Source organism: Brienomyrus brachyistius, chromosome 11, assembly GCF_023856365.1.
Source record: "Brienomyrus brachyistius isolate T26 chromosome 11, BBRACH_0.4, whole genome shotgun sequence".
Taxonomy (NCBI): Eukaryota; Metazoa; Chordata; class Actinopteri; order Osteoglossiformes; family Mormyridae; genus Brienomyrus; species Brienomyrus brachyistius.
Genome location: NC_064543.1, coordinates 22,499,383 through 22,523,699, shown reverse-complemented (window position 1 = coordinate 22,523,699; position 24,317 = coordinate 22,499,383). Strand labels below are relative to the sequence as shown.

The window sequence follows — 24,317 nt, the reverse complement described above, 5'->3', positions numbered from 1 at the left end:
ACTTTTCCATTACCCCTGTCAGACAATACGTATGTTAGGGACCCTGCTGGTGGCATCATTTATACAGACACAGCCTTCGTGGTCTTGCTGGATTTTCCTGTTAAAATTCAGAGGAATAGTCATGTGATTGTTTTCTGTTATTTTTTTCTAACAATGTGAAATATTGTTCTTTTCCTTAGGATATGATCCTATGAGATTGAGATTAATAGAACAGAATAGAATAGAATAGAATAATAGATCATTGAACAGTTAGCATTTGCCAGAGCACTTCCAAAGTCAGGTAGTTTGTAACATGCTCTTTGAGCTTATCAGAGTGACACAAATGACAGCTCGCTGGATAGGAATTAATCCTTTAGCTGTTGTCTTTTACATTCAGAAAATGCCCCATGTTGCTTCTCTGACTATTAAATTGGGCTATTTTATGATATGGTGTAATTGGTATAAATTGCTCTCTGGGTGATATGGATCCTGTTGTTTAAATGGAGCCACTTTCACAATGGCGGCAGTATCCTGTGGAGCCTTACTGTACCCCAGTGCTTCTCTGGGTATAATCTTAATTAGCTAACACATTTGCTCTCGCGGATTATCACCTAGCCCTTGTCATTAGCTATAAGAAATAAGCTCAGTGGGAAGGGCATGATACAATATATTAAAGACAATGGCAACTGTGTGAAATGTGTGCTTTTCTCCCGGAAGCTGCAGTAGGAGAAAGGGCCAGAAGCCATGTTTTATTCAGGAAGTGTGAGTGCTCTTTAGCACAGTGGGGATACGGGGTACTATTGTTTGTTTGTCAAAATTTAAATTTGCTTTACCTTAACAGGGTCTTTTGAACGCGTGTTTAAATCTCATGCTGCATACTTAAGCCCTTCAGGCTTCCAAAGGTGTGCTCCTGTTTTAAAAGCCCTTGCGGGCAGCATGTGCTTGTGAGTGTGACTGTGTAAGGTTAGGTTGAGCAACTGGTTAAAGATAAGGGCGCCTTCTCACTGTAAAAACGGACACTGGTGTGGCAGTGTAAGATAACCTTCAGCTGCTGATTAAAAATGAGGGAGCTGTCTCGATGTAAAAGCGGGTGCGAGTGCGGCCATGTAAGGTAATGTTAAGTGGGTGGTTAAATTGACAGGCTGTCTCTTGCTGTAAAAGCGGAGGCGACTATGACTGTAAGGTAATGTCGAGTAGGTGGTCCAAAATGACAAGCTGTCTCTCACTGTTAAAGCGGACATGAATGCAGCTGTATCAGGTAACGTTGAGCGGCTGGCTAAAAATAACGGGCTGTCTCTTGCTGTAAAAGCGGACACGTGTGCGGCTGTGTAAGGTTAAAACAATGCTGGGAGCTGTCCCCCATTAAAAGCGGGCACGGGTGTGTCTATGTAAGGTAAAGTCAAGTAGCTAATGTAAAATGATCGGTCTCTCACTGTAAAACCAGTAAGGTGATGTCAGGAAGCGGTCTGGTGCTATAAATAGGCACATGGGATCTTCCAAATGAAGTGGCAGTAAATATGGTGTTTTCTGTGCTGAATTTATGTTGTGCATTTGAGAAATCTAGCTTTTAGTGTAACACGGCTTGAACTAGTTTATCAAAGAAAATATCTGAAATTTCAGGAAATAAGTTTTAATCAGCTTTCCTAATGACCTTTCATTCGCTGGCTTTTTCACACAAACACACAGTTTCCAGTGCTTTAGTGTATTCTGTTCTTTACTACAGTATGTCTGCCACTTTACTGTGAGACTGAGCTTCATAATGTACCAGAAGGTGTTGTTCCTGAAGTTGTTTACATTAGAGGATACCTGAAAATTCACTGGTGGCTCCAATTCATTAAATTTAATTAAAATGCATATCCAATGCCAAAACCCACCAGTCACAGCCATTACTACTGTGTACGTTATTAGAATAATGATGCATGAAAATTGACGCCTGGTCCGCTGAGACTGGGAATCCTTTAAAACCTTTTAAGCACACTTGATGTGGCAGAGGTGGCACTTGTGTGTGGATAAGGTTGGACTGACTGGGGAGGTTGTGTGTGTATGTATGTGTGTGTGTGTGTGTGTGTGTGTGTGTGTGTGTGTGTGTGTGTGTGTGTGTGTGTGTGTGAGAGAGAGAGAGGAAGAAGGAGAGTGGAGGTAATAAACAAGCTCAGGTGAGGCAGCAGGCCTGATTCAGCTGAAGGTTGTTGTTTTGGAGGGGAGGAGGGCTGTTGATCAGGTGTGCCTGACGAGCCCCTTCATTAACAGAGTCTTCATTATCTGCGATTTAACACGGAAGTGCTGTGCTGGTGTCATCTTTTGAAGTTGCTTCATTAAGTGGTTAATTTTCCAAGAGTTAAGTGAGGCCGACGTAATGAAGCCTCGTCGGCTCAGCAGAACAATCCTCTCTGTGGCGCTGGGGGGTCTCACTGCCCCCCTTGCAGCCCCCTGGTTCATTTGACTTGTATTTCACAATATTTCTCATCAGTTTTAAGGGACATGGGTTTGTGCGTCTTAGTGTTCCAAATGGACAGAATTCCCCCAAATTAAAGACATGATTTCTTTGTGTCTATAGCCCCATAAGTGAGGCATACAGATTGCTGCTGCACTCCATCCAAGAGCTGATTCAGCGGGAGGGTTTTGATGGCACCGCCCCACAGGTAGGTTAACCCACCCCATTCTGTTCCGCTCTGCTCCTCCTTCGTGATCAAGTAGCTAATGTTGTTTTTGCGACCCTCAAAGGATCACCCAGGCCCTGGGGCCTGAACTCATCTACAGTGAACAAGCTGTTTCTAAGCACTTCACAGGTAAACAAACGGCAGGACTGAGCCCAGCAATATGCTCACTCTCATTAGCCTCATCTCTGCCAGTCCTCGAGTGTCCCACGGAGTCCCGCCCCTTTCTGTCATGCCTTCCAGTCCTCGAGTGTCCCACGGAGCCCCGCCCCTTTCTGTCATGCCTTCCAGTCCTCGAGTGTCCCACGGAGCCCTGCCCCTTTCTGTCATGCCTTCCAGTCCTCGAGTGTCCCACGGAGCCCCGCCCCTTTCTGTCATGCCTTCCAGTCCTCGAGTGTCCCACGGAGCCCCGCCCCTTTCTGTCATGCCTTCCAGTCCTCGAGTGTCCCACGGAGTCCCGCCCCTTTCTGTCATGCCTTCCAGTCCTCGAGTGTCCCACGGAGCCCCGCCCCTTTCTGTCATGCCTTCCAGTCCTCGAGTGTCCCACGGAGCCCCGCCCCTTTCTGTCATGCCTTCCAGTCCTCGAGTGTCCCACGGAGCCCCGCCCCTTTCTGTCATGCCTTCCAGTCCTCGAGTGTCCCACGGAGCCCCGCCCCTTTCTGTCATGCCTTCCAGTCCTCGAGTGTCCCACGGAGCCCCGCCCCTTTCTGTCATGCCTTCCAGTCCCCGAGTGTCCCACGGAGCCCCGCCCCTTTCTGTCATGCCTTCCAGTCCTCGAGTGTCCCACGGAGCCCCGCCCCTTTCTGTCATGCCTTCCAGTCCTCGAGTGTCCCACGGAGCCCTGCCCCTTTCTGTCATGCCTTCCAGTCCCAGAGTGTCCGGTTGAACCCCGCCCCTTTCTGTCATGCCTTCTAGTCCCCGAGTGTCCCACGGAGCCCCGCCCCTTTCTGTCATGCCTTCCAGTCCTTGAGTGTCCTGCTGAACTCTGTCCCTTTCTGTCATGCCTTCCAGTCCCAGAGTGTCCCGCGGAGCCCCGCCCCTTTCTGTCATGCTTTCCAGTCCTGTAGTGTCCCATGGAGCCCCGCCCCTTTCTGCCATGCCTTCCAGTCCCAGAGTGTCTGGCTGAAGTCCGCCCCTTTCTGTCATGCCTTCCAGTCCCCTAGTGTCCTGCAGAGCCCCGCCCCTTTCTGTCATGCCTTCCAGTCCTTGAGTGTCCTGCTGAACTCCGCCCCTTTCTGTCATGCCTTCCAGTCCCAGAGTATCCTGCTGAGCCCCGTCCCTTTCTGTCACCCCTGCGAGTCCCTGAACCAGCCTCGGGGCTTCACCCCTTTCTGTCACCCCTGTGAGTCCCCGCATGTGCTGTGGAGCCTGGCCCCTTCCTGTCCCCACTCCGTGCTGCCCTAATTGTGCCAGCTATACCTGAGGCCATACCCTGCATCACTTTATCATTGATTTGTTCACTGTACTGCACTTTTCTTTTCCCTACACATCTCATGCCTCATGTTCCTCTAAGTATCGCATATTTCTGTTCCCCTACACATCAGATGTCTGTCATGTCTTTGTTTTCCTACAAATTGCATCTGTTCCCCTACAAATCACCTGTCTTACATGTCTCCATTTCTCTACACGTCACACGTCTCTGTTCCTCTGCACATTGCATGTTTCACATGCCTTTTTCAATGCCTGTTACCTCGTGTTGCATCTTGAATGCTGTTTTTGTGTGCAGTTTTGTACATCACCCTAATAAATAGCTGGGTATTTTTGCACCTTGCCTGGAGATAAAGCAGCTGTGTCACGGAAAGGATTTGACAATGCATTTTTCTTCAGTGTTGTAGTAGAAGATTTTATCTTGAACAAAAGCATGCTTGTCAGCTACTATTTAGTGTTCATTCTAATTCACGACAGTTTGCTTAGGATGACACATTTTTGCAAGTATAGGGTGCTGCTGTTATTTTGAAACTAATATTTATGCCACACCATCTACTGTCAGTGTCCCCCCCCTCCCCCTTTCACATAGGTGGGGGAGACTATTTCTGACCAGCCTGACTTATTAATTGCTGCGATAAAGGTTTTAAGATGTAACTGAGGCTTGTCAGTTTAGGAATAAACAGGGAAATGGTTTGAACTGGGTGTTTAACAGGTATGCTTGGATCACAGAAAGGTCAGCACAACATTTACACATCCTTTCCCCCTTTTTCTTACAATAGTATAAGTGTGAAAAGGTATTTACTGTAGGTGTCATCGTTGCTTAGTTGACACGTATGGCAGTTTGCCGAGAGGTGCAGTGTCTGCACTTTGATTTGTTGATCGGGGCCTGGCCTTTGGGGAGAATAGCATCCTCCGCAGATCATCTTCTACAGCAGGAGCAGCACTGCTCTGGCTCTGGCCAGAGGCTCTGGGGCAGCAATGCTCAGTTCAGAGGGATCTGTTAGATTAGCGTAGTGCTCTGGGATGGCGCCGGGCAGACATGCAGTCCCTGGTGGGGGATGCCCCTCTGGAGGAGTAAATTGGTCCCTGACAGGCACCTCGCCGCCCCCACCCTGCAACTGTCCCCCAGCTCCCAAGCCTTCTCTTCCCCCTTGAGGTCACCATGGCAACAGGCATGTCATAACAGTTCCCACAGTGTCACCGGACCCAGAGAACTCCTCTGTAGCCACACTGACAGCCCCCCCCCCCCCCCCACACACACACACACACACACACACACACACACACACAGCAGTGAGTGAGTGAGTGAGACAGAAGGCAATGTCCCATCCCAGCTAAACACCCTAGAGCTGGAAATGCACAGAAACAGTGGGGTTTATTTATTGTAGATGCTACAGCTGGACTTTCAGTTTTGCATTTTGTTTCTAAAAACAAACTGAAAAAGGAAAAATGAATGTGTTCTCTAGTTTTCTGTACACCATTTTAAGCTAGTATATCTGGGAATGTCTTAAAAGCTTAAAAGCAAAGTTTCTGCTGTGTATGATCTCTCTCATCCTCATGTTCTGATCGATCTATTTTTGGATGTGAGTAGTTCTTCCTGTCCACCTAACTATTTCTGTTCATGCTTTGGACTTTGAGCCTCAAATTTCCCCTGAAATAATGTCAGCTGGGCCTTCATAATAAAGCATAGTGGAGCGTAATAAACCTCTATTGAGGATCCTGTCTTAAAGTTGGGAAGAGCAGTATGGAAATGCTCGACCTGATATGCTGTCACCCCATCACTGAAGCTGAAACAATGCATTGTTCCTGGAGTCCAGACAGGCTTAAATCAGGCCATATTGATAATTTCATGAAGCAGAAAAGAGTCCAAACTGGACGTGCGCAGGTATTGATCTTCTCTGTGGCCCGCACTATAAACTGTGAAACCCAGAAGACCATCTTGTCCTGGAGAGATCTCCACTTGGCACTTCTCTGCTCTTTTTTTTTTTGGGTCGTCTTTGGCTCTCATTAAGACGCATTCGGCCGCCTTGCCCTGTTGATGTGCCAAAAATGCGACTCGCTTTTGTGAGTCGTCAGACATTTTGAAAGCCAGTCTAGACAGCTTCTCACAGTCTCATTGTGGCCCAGTCCAGTGGCTCCGTGGTGGAACTATTGTCTGATGTGAGATATAGCTGCAGATATGCACGAGCAAATTGAAAGAGTTGTGCCATCATATTTCTGTAGAAAACTACTCGGATGTACGGCACTTGACACTGTAAGAACGTATTTACAAGAGAAAGTAGCCTGAGGCTAAAGATCTAACTGACCTGAAAACTAGTAAACAGCATCACAGTTCAGCTGCACATGGTGACTGATGGGCTTCTTTTAGCAGAAGTCTAGGAACATTCTGAGGATTGGCCTGCATTCCCTGGGCTCTCCTCTTTGGGCTGATGATATCTGCTGTGAGGAGAAGCCTACCCAGGCCTCGAGCCTCACCAGCTTCCTGTACGGCCTCCGCGCCCTGCTGCGCTCGTCACTCTGCACCTGCATGGTCACCGTGCCTTCTCACCTCATCCAGGTAAGCCTCACATGAGCCGCACTCTCACTTCTTGTTCGGTATGCGCACCTAGCGAAATTGGGCACTTCTGCTAAAAATACGACCGCAGTAACTTTACGACGGTAAACCACATAATCTTTTTAAGTTGTTTCTGTGAAGATTAGGTTAACTCGTAGGTAATAATATACCAGCAGTTTTTATTGTAACCATAATAAAATTCTGTCTGAACATGAAGGTGTTTCATTGTTTGTTTATCCAAAAGCGCATTCTGTCTGTAAAATAGAACGTACCTTATTTCGATTTTGTCTTTTGATTAACACACGAATGTCAGCTGCAGCTTCTTCAAGTCAGCCAGTCTCTAATGACACTGATTACCAGTTGACCTTGTTTCCCAGCAGCCAATAGGAGAGCTCTAAGGGTTTAAAAATGAGTGATGAGCGAAAAAAGTGGGGTGGGGTGGGATGGGGGGCGCCAAGCGGGGTGGAGGAAGGGCTGGAGCCGCTGTCCTGTCAGATTCCCCCTTTACTGCCAAAACATCGTCTTTTTACCCCCCCCCCCATCCTGTTAAAAAAAATTTAAGGAAAAAAGGTTAAAGTTGAAGCGGGCCCAGGGCTGGGAGGAGTGGCGAGTGAGCTGTCATTAGGGGGAGCCGTGACCCTCTTTTCCCAGGGCCCCCGCTGTGCCGTTGTTAAGGAGCCCCCCCGAGCCCACGCAAAGCCCTCCATGTTAATAGTTAATTGGAGAGGATGGCAGGATGGGAGGACGAGTCGGGCCTGTGGGCCCAGAGGATGGACCCGGATACCTAACGACACCAGCTGTTCACATTGTTAAACAGCTCTCTTGTTTTTCTGTCACTCTCCCTGCAGTGTGTAGGCCCAGAGAGCTGGGGGGGGCAGTGTTGCTGCCCTCTCGCAGTGCTCGGCCGCATTACTATGCCAGCTTTGCACAGCTTCATGTTTTGTCTTTTAGTGAGTGAGCGTGATGTTTTCAGTACACGCTGTACATCACGTGTGTCATAGATCTCAAAAGTGCTGCATGTCCTCGTCATTAATGCAGCAGCAGCAAGGTCTTCTGAAGTGATGTTTTCAGGAGAGGCAAAGTTGTGTGTGTGTAGATTAGGTTTATATTACCTTACCAAATGCCCCCATCAGTGTAATAAAAACCTGTTTTTTGCTGTTGTGGGGACCATTTCTCTGGTCCACACAAAGATCTGTGAATGCAATGAAAAAAATAATAATTTTCAAAAGTTTCATATTCTGTTTGGTTACTTGTGGTTAAGGTCAGGGCTGGGTAGGGCTTAAGGTCGTCATGTTGTCATTACCGTGATCCCCATAGAATTGAATGGAGAGTCCCCACAAAGATGTATCTACAAACCTGTGTGTTGCGTACGTGTGTGTGTCTGCATGCGTACATGTCTGTTTGTCTGTGTGTCTCTGTCAGCATGTGTGTGTGTCTGGGCGTCCCTGTTCTTTGGTGTTTCCCTCTGGGAAATTCACTAATGAAAAGTCACTAAGAATAAACCTTATTTAGTCTCTCTCATGAGGGCTAATGTGTTTCCATTCAATGTGTTATTCTCCATATTCCATTTGGTATCTTTAAATATTAATCTCCTACAATATTAATGTGGTGTTTCCCTGGATGACAAAAAAAAGAACACAGTGAAAGTTCAGATGTACTGGGAAGAATGCAGATCTGTTGTGAATTTGCATACATTTAGGAGCAGTGCGGTGATCTGATCCCTGCAGCATGGTTTAGTGACAGTGTGGTGAACTGATGATCCAGTGATCTGATCCCTGTGGCACAGCTTAGGGACTTTGTGGAGAGCCAGTGGTCTGATCCCATTGGCATAGCTTAGTGACAGTGCCATGATCCTGTGGTCTGATTCTTGCGGCACGGCTTAGTGACAGCACAGTGATCTGGTGGTCCAGTCACTGCAGCACAGCTTGCTGACAGTGCAGTGATCCAGTGGTCTGATCCCTGTGGCATGTAGTGACTTGCCAACTAATGTCAAGGCTGGCTTCAGGGGGCAATCCAGTCTCATAAAAGGACCAGCCAGAGGCCATAAGCACTGTAAGGCCCTGCCTGTTCGTCATGGCTGTTGAAGGCCTTGCGCACGCATGTTATGTCTCTCTTTATGCCAATTTTGCTTGTTTGGTTTGAGTGTCGTGTTGCAGTTTCACCACTCGCCTTGTAGAGGTATCTCTTTAGGAAAGCGTGGTTCACTTGATTCACTGCCTCTGCTGTCAGTTACATTTGTAAATCACACAGTGGCTGTAAAAACAGGTGAAGTTAATAAGTAAAGAAGGATCTTTCTGTGATGTTAGACCTGAAGCTGGACCGAATGCGAATAACACTATGCAAATCTTCGAGCTGACACCTTGTCTAATTCTAATCTCCATTATCTCATTCTGTTAGTAGTGCTGCTTTTAAAAAGTGTCATATGGAGAATGTGAGTTGTTTGTGCATGTATATGTATCTGCATGTGTCTTCCTCTGCGTGTGTGTGTGTATACTGTGTGTGCCTGTTTATATGTGCGAGCGGGTATACTTATCCTTATGGGGACACAGTGTCCCCATAACGTGATAAATATCTGTTTTTTTTTCCCTTATGTGGACCGGTTTCCTGGTCCCCATAAGGGAAGTCTGTTTTATAAAAATCAGTGACTGCTATGAAAAAGTAAAAAATGCAAAACCTCTTGTATTTTGCTTGGTTACTTATGGTTATGGTTAGGAGTTAAGGTTGTCATAGTTAGCGTTAGCATTTTTCCCAAAGAAGTGAATGAGCGGGCCCCATGAGGATAGGTATACCCTATGTGTGTGTGTGTGTGTTGGTGTGTGTGTGTGAGTGCCCGTGCGTGCGTACTGTACGTCTGTGTGCGTGCCGACGGCTCCCTGGGTTTCTCCAGTCTTGTCCTATACGGGGGTCATAATGTGGAGATGGAGGCATCTGCTGAGGCATATGGAGGCTTGGCGGCTGCAGCCGGCAGACAGTTAGGGCCGGCCCAGTGTTCAAACACGGCCACAACTGCTCCATAAGCAGAAGGGAGGGAACCCCTGTACGCAGCCCCCTCGGGGAGCAGTCCTGACGCCCCTCCCAACAGATGCACACAGGGGCCTCAGCCCCGTAACGCTCGCTAAATCGATAAGCCCTAGTAATTAGCAAAATCCGAGCCCTAATCTGATCACTGAGGGGAAGCGCCCATGTATCGGAATACCGCTGGCTGTGTCCCTGGCAGCCTCTCTGGCCTTCAGTCGCAAAATGAATGAAATGTTTCTGCGCTGCAAATGAATGAATACTGATGCATAATTAATACTGTTTGGTTAATTTTTACACCTCATTTTGACTGGCACTTAATTTCAGATATAAACAGAATCATGAGTTTTGTGGACTACTGTACTGGTAATATGAAGTTTTCAGTGGTTATTAAATGTAGAGGAAGCCCAACCATTTCCACTGTAAAGAGAAATAATGAAAAATAAAAAGCTCCGTGGCACAAATGCACCCCCAAATTAATTTTTAATCAGCCCAGCAAACTGTCCTGCATGCTGAAAGCTTCCTCTGACTCGCCTGTGCCACAGCCGACCTCCCGGTTTAATAATAGCCGGCGCTGCCTCTCCTCCTTGAGCAGGGAGCGGTCCGGGGGGGACCTGGGAACGGCGACCAAATGGCAGCCATCGTGTCCTAGGCTGGACCCTTCTGGAAAGGCTGGAGCGGGAGCCTGTCGGCAGCCAGGTTTCAGATGGGAACAGTGGGGGAAAGGAGCTCCACCGCCCTGCTCTGGGAGCTGGTGGGCGGCCAAGAGCCCGGTCACAGAGCGCTGGGACAGAAGGCAGCGATGCCGTGGACTTACTCAGGCGGCCCTGCTAGTCTCCATTTAGGCAGCGCTTTGTAAGGCTTACGGCTTTAGCCAGTCCATTCGCCATCGAGTGTCTGAGCTCACGCCGCAGTGGGCACTAGTGTGCTACAGGTTAACTGAACCAAATATATTGCCAGTTATTTAATTGTGGCTTAATAAATACATTACATCAAAACAAAAAATAAAGCATAACCTTTTTATTTTCTGCGAGTGTGAATCAAAATGAACCAAAATGGCATGCTTACCACCTGTAAGGTTTGTGTTGTATTCCGGGCCTGGTTCAGTGCAGGGTGGCTGGGTTTGTCATCGTGATGCCTGCAGTCTCCTGCACTGCCGCTCGCTGTAATGAGACGACGTCGCAAGTGTGTTTTAAAGTAGGACAAAAAAGATTTTGCTATAAAAATTTCATTAGGCCTGGGCCACTAGTAAGGAGATGGGAAGTATGTAAAATATTGAAGACGAGTCATGAATAATAAAGGTTTCTCGGCCTGGGTGCTAGTGACAGAGCTTCGGATGACCTGACCAGCAGAGGGAGCACTCTCCTGTCTTCCTCTCTGGCTCGCTCGGTCCCGGCACCATCCCACCTGCCCGTGTCCTTTCCTGGCCAGACCTCCATCTGGAGCCGGGTCTGGCTGTCTGCTTGCCCTGTCAGCCTGTCATCTCCGATGGAGCACAGGATTAGCTTAAGCAGATTTAAATCTTCAGGAGCGCAAACAGCTGACTGCTCCCTTCAAGTGTCGTTTATACCACTATTTTGAATGGGATCAGACCTCAGCTTGCTCTGAAAATCCCCCCCCACGGTCTGACACAGGCCACGCACACATATGCTCACACACCCAGAGCAGTGACTCATAAAGGCACATTTTATTGTATATTTTCACTGTTTATATAGTTTGCACTGTTCATACTTTCATGCCTGATGTACTGTTTTTGAGGTCTGCCTTTGCATGTCCGTTAGGGAATATGTGCATGGAAGCATCATTAATAAAACATAAAAATTTATCAGGGTACCCATGCAGCATTTAAGGTATCGTGTGTTAAAGCGGTGGGTTTGGGGGCTTTGGTTTGCTTCTTTAATGACTGATCATGAGCAACATTGTACTTGAGGGGAAATGACAGCCTGGGCTCTTCTCATGACCATCTAGCAGTCAATTAGACACAGTCAGCGGGGGTCAGCACCAGGTGGGGGGCTGGCGCAGAGAAAGATGTCTGTGATGGGGGGAGGGTGGGGGCGTGGTGCGAGCACAGAGAGAGAGGGTGGGGGGTGTGAGCAAAGAGAGATGTCTGTGATGGGGGGGAGGGTGTGAGCACAGAGACAGATGTCTGATGGGTGGGGGATGTGAGCACAGGGAGAAATGCCTGTGATGGTTGGGGGGGGGGGGGTGGGTGAGCACAGAGACAGATGCCTGTGATGCATGGGGGGTGTGAGCACCGAGAGAGATGACTGTGATGGGTGGGGGGGTATGAGCAAAGATTGAGATGTCTGTGATGGGTGGGAGGGTGTGAGCACAGAGACAGATGCCTGTGATAGGTGGGGGGTGTGAGCACAGAGAGAAATGCCTGTGATGGGTGGGTGGGGGGTGGGTGAGCACAGAGACAGATGCCTGTGATAGGTGGGGGGTGTGAGCACAGAGAGAAATGCCTGTGATGGTTGGGGGTGGGGGTGGGTGAGCACAGAGACAGATGCCTGTGATGCATGGGGGGTGTGAGCACCGAGAGAGATGACTGTGATGGGTGGGGGGGTATGAGCAAAGATTGAGATGTCTGTGATGGGTGGGCTGGGCTGGGCCATGTGAACTGTGGGCCATGCCTGTGATGAGAACCGCCTCCCCTCCCAGGTTAGCAGCGTGTGGGCCGGCCTCACAAAGCCTACCCCCAGGTTCTCCCAGTGTCACCCCACCGCTGAGACCGAGAGCCTGGGGAGCGGCCTGCATCCATGCGTGTGTGAATTGTGTGATTTTCAGAGTTTTAATTGAGGCCACGGCTTTGGCAAAACGCACACGCAGCATGCAGACAGCTGACATGGATATAAGTCTCTTCTGTACACCTTGCTGATGCCGCTCATGGATCAGTGAAGCTGAGTGTGTGTTTGTCGTGCCCCCCCCCCCCCGCCCCCCCCCAATGTTAAGATAATGATGACCTAATTTAATTTTATTGCTGACGGCCCACTGACAGCTCTTTAGGAGGGCTTTAATTACCTGTGTGCTACTTCAGTTTGCCTCTCCCTTTCTGTGTTTTACAGAACAGAGCAATTATGGACCGTGTAACCAGGCTGTGTGATACAGCCATTGCTCTTGAATCATTCAGAGGTTCTGAGAGAGAGACCAACCCTCTCTACAAGGATTATCACGGTAGGAGACCCTGCTCTCCCTGCACACATACAGGCAGAAATACACTGGCAGTTGCTCGTTCATGGGGAAGCTGACGAGCGCATTCATTTTTCTGTCAGAATTTCAGGATGATGTGTACAAAGTCGTGCGCACACACACACACACACACACACAAACAGGTCCTGCTGTCAGACACCCTCCACACTGACCTGCAGCTGCAGTGGCCTCTGATTTCTGTTTTATCTGTAAATCTGTGTTTCTGTGCCGGCCTCCAAAGCCCCCCTCTGCCGCTCCAGCCTCTTTCCCACCCCCACTCTTCCTCGTTTCAGCCATTCAGAAGTGGACAGAGCTCCTCTCCCATACAAAAAGTGCATTAGTGCTGAGGAGAAAACACGCCAGCTTCTGACATGTTGTCAGGGCTGCTTAGCGTGACGCTGCTCAATCAGACGTGCTGCCCGGCGGCAGGGCGCCGCATGAGCTGGGTCTGCTTCGGGGCCGGGCCGGGCCGGGACGGGCGCCGCACGGTCGATACCTGAACCGGGCTCAACTTCACAGCTCCGTTTTGCTGAAATCTTGCAATAAAAAGACATTAAAATGTAACGCGCCATGGAGACTGCAGCGTGCCCACTGGCCTGTGTCTCTGTGCTGCTGCTCGTAACGGCCACTTCAAGCATGAGGGATAATTTTAGCATAATGTCCCGCCTCCCCCCCCCCCCCCCCCCACACACACACACACACACACACACACACACACACTCACTCGATTTTTGTTTTCTTTTTTTTTTTGTTTATTTTTTGGCTGCACAGTGTGGAAGGCTGGGCTGTTTAGCGTGGAAGAACTGGCAGTTAGCTTTTATCATACTGCATAAACACGATTCGTTTGCTTGGAGTTGTCTTGCAGTTTCTTGTTTTATTTTAAAGTTTTTTAAAGTTGAATGAAGTACAAATTCAGTAATTTGAAAAATAAAATACTAGTGGAATGCAAATAAAAATCAATTAAAATCGGCTGTTTATGTGAAGAGAGTTTGTCATTCTCTCTAATATTAGCTAATGTTAACTTTTTTATTGCATTATATTAAATTGCTTTTTTTGTTTTAATAGTATCATTCATTTTTTTGTCTCAAATTATTTTAAAACTTATTTTTATATATTCATATTTTACTAGGTTTACAACATGCTGTTAGTGTTTATTTTTACAAACCAAAAAAATCCTAAAACAAGCCATTTAGACAGAGATAGTGTCCAGTTCTGAGTAAATCGAGGAGCTCCGGCAATCGCTTATGTAACTGTCCTTATGCGAGCTGTCTGTGCTGCCCTGCTTTTCTGAGGGCCTTTTTCCTGTAAGCAGCAGCTCAGGGCTCCATGGAACATGTTGGGCTCCCTGTCACAGGCATTCGGGCCCAGATGAAACGTTGCAGCACACAGACCTGGCCAAACACTCTAGTAATCTAGGGCAGCCATTGGCTGGCCCCTTTTAAAAAGACTGCATCATGTCCCTCTCCCCCTCCTCCTTTATCTTCCCCCCCCTCTCCTGCCCCTTTCCTTGATCTTTCCTCTATTGCCTCTTTCCGTACTTCTGCCTCTCCTTCTACTTCTCCCTCTCCCCCCTTTTATCTTCTGCCCCTTCCTCCTCTCTTGGCTCTCCCCCCTTCTCCCCTCCTGTCACTCCCCCTTTTTCCCTTCTTCTGCCTCTTCCTCCACATCCTCCTTTCCCCCCTCTCCTGCCTCTCCCCTCTATCCCTTTTTCCTGCCTCTCCCTCTCTCCTGCCCCTTTCCCCACACTCCTGCTGTTTCACCCCTCTCCTGCTCCTTTCCCTTCTTCTGCTAAATGCTGCCTCACATTTGCAAAGGAGTGGCAGTGGAATGCAGAGTCTTGAAGTTTGTGTGGTTGAGCCCCTATGAGATGGGTGCCCCCCCCCCCCATCCACACTGTGTTTTGGTCTCTGCCCACTGGTGCAACTAATAAAATAAAGCAGAGGCCAGCGAAGCAGTGGGCAGCGTGCGAGGTGACAGCCGAATTTGCGTACCGTGTGCCGCGGGGGGGGGGGGGCGGGGGAGTGGGGAGTAATGACCAGCACTGGGAGCACCCCCCCCCCCCCGAATTGTTGTTTATCTTGTTCTGCTTCATTACATGAGCATAATCGTGACATTTTCTTCATTTCTTCGAGTGTTGAACTCGCTGTGTGGGGTGGGATAGGGGGGGCTGGTGCAGGGATGGCCAGGGACTTTGGACATTTTTGCTGAGTCCCTGCAAGTCAAGTTTACTCATCTGGGCTTCCAGTGGCACTGAGTCGTCCCTAATTTCCCTTTTGTCTTCACAAGGTCTCCTGCACGTGAAGCAGACACCTCATCTTAACTGCCTGGTGTGTGAAGCCCCTGACACAAAGGATCTGGCTTTTAAGCTGAAGAGGAAGCAGTTCTCCATAGAGGTGGGCCGCCTGTCTGTTTGTGCAGCCGAGCGAAAACCGTGTCAAGGGTTTTCACGCGCTCACATGCACAGGGCGCGCGTTTCGCCAAAACCATGGGATACCTCCGGTGCGCTCGCTTTTTATTATTTTGGGATGTTTACTGCTGATTTCCATTGACAGATGATATGATGCAGAGCATTTGTCAGAAACTGTGGCCTCTAAATGATTTTATGGAGGCAGAGTGAAGTAAATCAGGATGATCGCAGAACAGCCATTAAATGCTAATCTTTATGTATTGAATTTTGGATTCATTATACTGCGAAAAAAATGTACATGCAAACATATGGATTGATCATTCTCCATTATTGGCTGCAAATTAAAAGGGGAGGGTATTGATTAAATGTTGAAATAAGTTTATTTTTTCGGAGTGCCTGTGAAAATGTTGGTATTTTAGTATAATTAAAACCAAAAGGAAGTAACATTTTCCCTTAGTTATATGGGAATTTTGTGTTTCCCTTATGTACTGTGTTTATGATTTACAGAATGCACATCAATGCGTAGAATCTAGATGTGAATATAAATGATCTTGATGTGAATATGAACTGCTTAATGAAAGTCAAGCCAACAAGTGCACATTCTTACATACTTTAAGCTGTTTGTGCTCTGTGCTTATTCGGTCGTTGTGTTTATAGCAATCCATTTATTTCATTGATAGCATTAAGGACTTTGGGCAGTATCTAAGGTCATTTGGGTGCTTGTTGATGATGTCATCAGAGCAGCACTCGTCCTCCATACCTCTCCTGATAGTGGATCCTCTCTGCCGTTTCCCATGTTCACTGGGTTGATGATGTCATGTGCAATTCTGGCTCCTCTTCCCATGTTCCTGACTGATGATGTCACGCACATTCGTGGCTCCTCTTCCTCCGCTCCCGATTAATGATGTCACGCACATTCGTGGCTCCTCTTCCCCCGCTCCCGATTAATGATGTCACTTGCACTCGTGGCTCCTCTTCCCCCGCTCTCGATTAATGATGTCACTTGCACTCGTGGCTCCTCTTCCCCCGCTCTCGATTAATGATGTCACTTGCACTCGTGGCTCCTCTTCCCCCGCTCCCGATTAATGATGTCACTTGCACTCGTGGCTCCTCTTCCCCCGCTCCCGATTAATGATGTCACTTGCACTCGTGGCTCCTCTTCCCCCGCTCCCGATTAATGATGTCACTTGCACTCGTGGCTCCTCTTCCCCCGCTCCCGATTAATGATGTCACTTGCACTCGTGGCTCCTCTTCCCCCGCTCCTGATTAATGATGTCACTTGCACTCGTGGCTCCTCTTCCCCCGCTCTCGATTAATGATGTCACTTGCACTCGTGGCTCCTCTTCCCCCGCTCCTGATTAATGATGTCACTTGCACTCGTGGCTCCTCTTCCCCCGCTCCCGATTAATGATGTCACTTGCACTCGTGGCTCCTCTTGCCATGTTCCTGACTGATAATATCACTTGCACTCCTGGTTCTTCCTCCATTGTTCCCAATTGCTGATGTCATGTGTGCTTGTGACTCCTCTTCCTGTGTTCCCGATTATTGATGTCACTCGTGCTCATGGCTCGCTTTGAGTTTGTGGTTTCCGTGGAGGTCCTGACACCCCCCCTCTGGGTGCGTTGGGGGTTTGTACCAGGACTGATCCTCACTGCACTATGGCCAGGGTTTGAGATGATCCACCAGCCCCACCAAACCTATCCTGGGAGGGTGGGTCTGGTCCTGCCTGACCCGCTGGCCTTTGTAACTAACCACTTGATTATGCAACCTACTCCACCCCACTGGAGTGTTCAGAATTTTTTTGCCCTCTGCCCCAGAACAATAAATCAACTAGAATTCCGTCCTGTGACAAATCACAGAGCCTCCCCCAGTTAGCAGGCATTACGGCCCCCGGCCCCTCGCCGTGTCACGCGGAGCCTGTTAATAGTTAATCGCAGGGCTCATTGTTTCCGGCAGGTCATCCTCTGGGCTCAGTGCAGTCGCTTCTTCTATCCCAGCTCTCACCTCTTAATAGCCACTTAACAGCAGATTTATAAGGCCCATAAAACCAAGGTGCTTAGTCGCAATGCTCTTTTAATTACTGCTTGCAAAAGCGCGCTGAAGTTGAAAGTGATTCGGCTCCTCATTGTCGGCCTTTAAGGCTATGTTATATTGCAGTAGCGCATTGCCATAGGTTTTGTCTCAGGTTTTTTCCCCTTTTTGTGCTGGGTTTAAGCCATTATGGAGTGAGACAGTCATTTAGCTGAAAGGGATGAAAGGGGGACTCGCGGCCCTTGAAAGGTGCATTCGGAGTCCTTCGCCGGGGACGTCCGGGCCTCAGCCTGTCGAGTGGGCGAAGGCTGAGGGCCCCTATTCCCTGATTAAAACATTGTACCGCTTTCCTTAAGTATGTTAAATGGATCTAACACTGGTTTCGGCAGGTGCTAGTTTTGCTTTTCCCGTGTACTCAATACCGTCCTTCATGAGGAACCCCAGTGAGCAGGCCCACATGCTAACTAATCTAAGTGTACACTTTCAGAAGAGTGACACTTTTTTTTTCATATGTTCATTGATATTGAAGCTTGAAATTACATTACAGCAGTTTGGGTAATCTTCATGGTTACCTTCATGGTAGAACCAAATCAATGTTAATTTATTCTCCAAAAAGTTTCCATGTAGAGCTTTATAAAAGGAAAAATCCATAAACAAAAAAGTCTGTCTAATCCAATTTCTTTTAAAGAGAGGCATGTTAATTAGAGATTTAAAAAGAGCTATTTGACTAAATTATTGTGTGGAATCCTCAGAAAGACTGTATAATCCTCAATTGGGCCAATTAGCAGGGGCTGTATTTGGCTATATCGAGACAAGCACCCTGATTAGAGTTGACACCAGTCTAGTTCCCACTGCTGCAGCGGCAGGTATGATGGTCTGACTTCAAAGACCTAGAGGTATCAGCAGGGCTGCTAATCTCCTGCTAAAGCAGCAGTGGGTCTTGCACAAAACCAGCTCGAACCACACAGTCATGTGCTGTAACGGTTTAGTTTTGGTCATGCTGATTGTCTTTGATTTTCTGACTGTTCATTAAAAGACTGAGTGAGGTACTCAGTAATATATAGAATTTCTCTTGTGTTATATTTTGCTTTTTCTCTCGGTCACAGTTGCTTCCCACTGGAACTTGTGTTAGAAAGTATGTATTGGTTCCTGGGGGGGGGGGGGGGGGGGATACACGTTGTTGTGCTATGTCAGTGCCAATTGGGGAAGGGCACACGGCCGTAGCTGAAGTGAAGACCGGTTCATGGTGCGTGAGCCGGCGCCAGGTCATTGCGGCATGAGGGAGGACACGCTGCCGTAATCGAGGTGCGGACTGGCCAGTAGTGAGTGGGCCAGCGCTGGGTCAGTGCCGTATGGGGGGGGATATGGCCATAACTCGGGTGCGGACTGGCCCCTGGTAGGGGTGGGAGGAAAAAATCGATTGTTAGATGCATCTCGATGCAGACGTGGAAGATTCTTAATCGTTTCACCAATGCCAAGAATCGATTTTCGAAATGTTAATTGATAATGTAATGTTGACAGAATGCAGAAGGTGGAAGTACGGAAGTGCAGCGTCTGGTCAGCGCCCTTTCACATAACTGAGACAGAAGATGGCTGAGCGAGAAATACGATCGACACCCTCTGCATTAAAAGCTAGTGTCTGGAAGCACTTTGACTTCTGTGAAGTTGAAGGGAAAAAGGACCTGGACAAGAGCCACACTATATGCCAGTTGTGTCAAACTAAACTAAAATATTTTGGAAACACGTCAAACATAAGATACAGTATTATGCATTTCCACCCAGAGGAGGAAGAAAAACACCCGCTCGTAGTTGCTGCCAACCAGAAGATCATGGAGCAGGTGGTGTCAAAGCTTCCATCCGGCTCAGAAAGGGTGAAGCAAATTACAAACTCTGTCGCAAGTTTTATTGCCAAAGATTTGCATCTGTATCCAGTCATTGAGAACCAGGGCTTTTGCACTATGTTATGCACTTTGGAGCCGAGATGCAACATCCCATCTGGAAGACTTTTACTGATACAGCAATCCCCACACACTACAACGAGACCAAAACCGAAGTCAGGTAATTACTGAAGAAAGCAGGCAGGATAACTATAACGTGATGTGTGGACATCCATTGCCAAAGAATCTTATTTCACTGTAACCGCACATTTTATCACTGATGAGTGGCTGAAGTCCCCTTTACTGAAGTCCACAAGCATTTTTTTTGTATAAGAGCTACTGGCACAGAATTCTATATTTTTGTATGAAAGATATTTGTGATTTTTTTTATCTGCAGTATTATATTGCTCATTGCACGTAACATGAGGATGTTGGTTAGAAGTCTTATTTTTTATACTAGTAATTCAGAATATACTGAAGTCCACAAGCATTATTTTTGTATGAAAGTATTTGTTTACTACAGGTATATTCTGCTACAAGCACACAGGCTGGGTTATATGTTGGCAATGTTAACCTTCCAGTTGACTTGCTACATCTCTTTCCTCTGTTTTATCAGTAAAAGATATTGGAAATAAATTCATTATAGATCATTACAAATATTTTCCTTTGGAAGTTCCAAGTGAGGAGAAAAGAAATCCTCTAGAAAAAAAAGATGCATCAAGAAGCATCAATAATCATTTTATAATTGCATCGCAGCCCTATGAATCATAATCAAATTGAACTGTGAGGTGCCTAGAGAGTCCCACCCCTAGTGAATGGGCCGGCGCTAGGTTAGTGCAGCGTGGGGAAGGATCCACAGCCGTAGCTCAGGTGCGGGCCGGTCTAAGTGGACTACGGCGAGCACAGGGGCACTGTGCCAGTGCTGTGTGGATTTTATGTCAGCGCTGAGCGTTTCTGTACATCACCTAAAAACAACCTGAGACTGAGATTCTTCTTCGCAGGTATGGTTGGCAGGTAGAACGATAGTCTGGACATGTATGTGTGTGCATTCAGGCCTTTCTGCTTTTAAGTACTAGTAACAGAATGATGTGCGAATAATTACCAAGAGTAATTAAAAATAATCAGAATGAACAGGATATAAGTGTACATTCTACATATTTTAACTGGATTTTAATAAATTGACTTTTAATTTATAATTCACACTGAATTTTATGGCAGGTTGCTTTTATCTTTTAAAAGGTGTATAAATATGAGATGTCAGAGCCCCCTCAGCCATTGGCAAAAGGGGGAATTTCCATGAAGAAGAATAAAAAAAAAAGTTGGTCCATTCCCAGCATGATTACATAAGGCCCATCCTCTGGCGCTGTTGTGATTGGCCAGCACTGTGCAGCAAACTGTCATGCTACCATCCCCAGAACAGCCTGCAGCTCGCAGAGTTTCACTCCAAATGATGGAAGCTGCCATCTTGCTGACTTTCCCTTGGGCACCTGGGAAGGCCTGCTTACTCTGCGTGTTTCAGCCGTGTTTCTACTGGCTCAGTCCTCTGACAAGGGCGGAGATCATATCCACTGACGATCATTTGGCACGTGAATGCTTACTCCCCCTCCCTCTGAAGATGAGGCCTGGGGAGCTTTCAGCTTGTGGCAACTAAGTGTTAACCGCAATTCTATCCGTAGCAAGACAAGCCCTCTGACATGAAACTGACAGCCTCACCGCAGAGTGTTGCTTTGTGGCAACAGGGGATATTTGCATTGTGGAGTTATTCTGAATGACAATAAAGGAATATAAGGCACTTTCCCGCTACTGGAACCTTTATCAAGAACCAGTAACTTCTCTTGCATTCCCACTGCAGGAACTCTGGTTGATTTTTAGTTCCTTGGAGGCAGTTCCTGAACCTTGTTTGTAGTCCCTACTCTGGAGAAGGTACTTTTTGCTTGCCCAAGAATTACTGGGTGGGCCTAATAAACATCATTCATTGGTTGACCATAAGCACCAGCACTGACGTATGTGGAGATGCAGGGAAATAAAAGGGAATTAGTACTGCGGCAAAAATTTGAGCCGATGGAATTATTTTTGTAATGGAATTACATTGAATGCTTTAATGAATACATTTTTTTGCTCGTGTATCCATGTTTCTGCGCTGTAAAATTTAATCGACAGTTGACATACTTCTGTCTAATATTGCCAGTGCCGGTGGTGAAACCTGCCAGTGCCTATTAGTAGAATAATGTTACACGGTTCTGTTATTCTGTGGGAAACAAACGTTTGATCTTCTGGCCAGATTGAATAATAAATTATAAACATGTAGAGCATATAAATAAAATGTCTCCTATTTTTGGACTGCACAATCGTTCCCCCCAGTAACTACCAAAACGTTTTCATCCTCCACTGTTTATCGGGTGGCAATCTAGTTTCAGATTGAAATTACAGTATGTGTGAAGTTTAACCTATGAGCTTTTTGTGCCTCCCATACTTATTTAGCATTAAATTCCTGTTGTGTGGTGGGAAACCAACATACAAAAGTGTCAGAAACGCCAAAGGTTCCTAGTTGAAAGGCTCCCTGGAACATGGATCCAGGAACCAAGTTCCCAAACTTTGGTGAGAAAGCGCCTTTAGTGGAGTTTCATCAGCCGTTGATACCATCAGGGAACCTTCGGGAAGAAGCCCTCAGAATTAGTTCTTACTATAAAAATCGGGCTGCAAAGCTGTGTGCCAGTACAGAATGGCGGCGGAGAATGGCCTTTCATTGAAATTCTGCTTCACATTACTGCAGACTGGGGTTCTCAATGTCTGTCGCTGTTATGACCGTGTTTCTCACATGTGAACCGAAACAAAGTGCAAATTATACATCATGACTGTACAAATTTACAGTTCTTGCTCAAAGGCTTGAAAAGTTCAGCAACCAGTTTATGTATGGTTGTTAGCCAAGGAGCCCAGGGGTAGAATTAACCTAAGACCCTGTTTAGGCAGGTAGACAGTGAGGTGTGAAGCCGTGAGATTAGCACCTTTCTCCTTGTCTATCATTTCTTTCGCATAGCAATGACTTCACCTAGGTCAACTGGAGGACTCAGGCAGAAGTGCAAAAGGTAAGCAATTAAATGGTATTTATGCACTCTTGACTCTCTAAACTGTGGTGAATGCAGAGGTTAAGACGTTAACTCCCTTCTTGATGGTTTTTGTCAAGTTGAACTAACTTTCAGTTGCATGGCTGCGTTTGTGATTGTTCAGAACACTGTGGCTCGTGAGCTTAGCCTGGAAATGTTTAGGTGCTGAAAATGTAGCTACCGGTCGGTGCCTTTTATGAATTCATTTGCAGTTTGACTTTACATTACTGTCTTCTCTTAAAAATAAAAACAGGATTAGGGCTGCTTGATTATGGCAAAAACCACAATCGCAATTATTTTGGTCAGTACTGAGATCACGATTCTTTACACAGTTGACTGAAAACAATTATAGAAAAGTTTACTGAAACCTTAGAAAAAAATTATTGTCTTTTAAATTGTGAATTTCCTTGAACTCTAAATATAATTCAAGTGAGAAACAAATAAGTGGTTGGAATGGAGCTGTGCTGGACTTGTAACTCAAGACAAAATGGCAGCATCATCGGAAAACAAAATGAGGCGGAATAATACTTTTATCTCAAATGTTTTGTTTTGATAATCATTGGAAGCCAAAATAATTCAATTAAAATTCGATTAATTGCCCAGCTCGACACAGGATCTGCTTTTGTTTTGAAAATTTTAATTTGCCTTCCCTGCTGCATTTCGTTAAAATGTTTTTGTTACTCCCTGTTTCCATACAGACTCGGAGCTTAATTGTATCAGAGATTCAGACCATGGCCCTGCTGTTAGCTGGGACCAGTTCAGTGAGCTATTTTGTGAGAGGGTGTCAGGCCAGCATCCTACTGTAGGTGGACATTTAACCTGAATGATGTTGGCATCAGCCTACCAGGCGTGTGGGAGAACAAGAGAGAGCGAGAAACTGTAATGATTTTATGCCTTTGAATGTTAAAATGTTTCGCTCTTTAACAATTCTAATGTTGAGGGAATGAGTGTTGATTCAAGAATTTTTATTTCTTACCTCAAAGTATATAATCAGATTATAGCTGCAGTAAAATGAAAGGTTGTCAACTCCGCTATAACACATAAGGTAATGATTAAAGAAACAGAAATAATAATAATTTGTTAAGGATAAGTTATACTAAATAAAGAAAGGAAAGTAAAACTGAGATGTGCAACATAACATGAGTAGAATAGATGAGCAATTGATATTTTATTGATTCATGTTATGAAATTCTCTTTTCACCTATTCCATCTTGCACTCCTTGAGACACACAGACACAAATACAGGTAAGAGCAAGTTTTGGGGTCACAGTGCAGGGTTGGCCAGCATGCGGCATCCCTGGAGCTGGGGTTTAAGGGTCTGGCTCAAAGGACTCAACAGCAGCATCAATCTGCTGGCCCCAGGATTTGAACCTGTAACCCTCTGATCATGGGTACAAGTCATCACATGCTGAGTAACACAGCGCCCCCCAAATAAATAAAATGCGTGATGCATGGGTTTGGAGCTAGTGTTAAATTATGACTGACCTAGCGGTTGTAAGTAATCTGATGGCCTGAGGATAGGAGCTTCTCCTGAGCCTTTCAGTTTTAACCAAGAGACTGATGAAGTGCTTTCCAGGCCTCTTCCTGATAAAGTGGTGGTTGGTAGGACGTGATGTGTCCCTGCTGATTTTGGCAGCGCTGTTCCTGCACCATCTAATCTAAAAGATCTGCCTTACTGATACAGTGAGCACAACGTACCACCTTCTTCAGAGCTTTACGGTCCAAGATAGAGCAATTACCAAACCAGTCTATGGTGGTGAGGATGCGCTCTGATGGTCCAGAGTAGATGGCTGATGGAACCTTGAACCTTCTCAGCTGAAGATGAGTACTAAGATGGTACAGCAGATGCCTGGCTTTGGATACATGAGTCTGTACATGACCAGGTGAAGTAATCTGAGATACAGGCTCCATTCCCAAGCCAAAGCCAAGACCATCTAGGGTATCCTGTAGTAATTATTAATTTTATTGTAACTTGACTGTATCTTGCTGAAGACATTTTGGCGGCAGCGTGTGGCTCAGTGGGCTAAGCCTGTGTGCCTGTAATCAGAAGGTCACCAGTTCAAACCTAGTCTCAGC

At 46.7% G+C, this 24,317-nt stretch overlaps 1 protein-coding gene across 2 annotated transcripts in view; it reads left to right on the top strand.

The window, feature by feature from the left end:
- Window positions 1-24,317, top strand: part of elp4 (elongator acetyltransferase complex subunit 4) — a 67,736-nt gene that overhangs the window by 13,681 nt on the left and 29,738 nt on the right. The window contains exons 6-9 of one of the 2 annotated variants that reach the window (XM_049030898.1): window positions 2,537-2,621; window positions 6,436-6,621; window positions 12,699-12,807; window positions 15,109-15,215. In XM_049030898.1, the coding sequence (XP_048886855.1) occupies window positions 2,537-2,621; window positions 6,436-6,621; window positions 12,699-12,807; window positions 15,109-15,215 (487 nt within the window). Of the gene's footprint in view, window positions 1-2,536; window positions 2,622-6,432; window positions 6,622-12,698; window positions 12,808-15,108; window positions 15,216-24,317 lie in introns of both variants that reach the window. The other variant, XM_049030897.1, reaches the window with a different exon arrangement.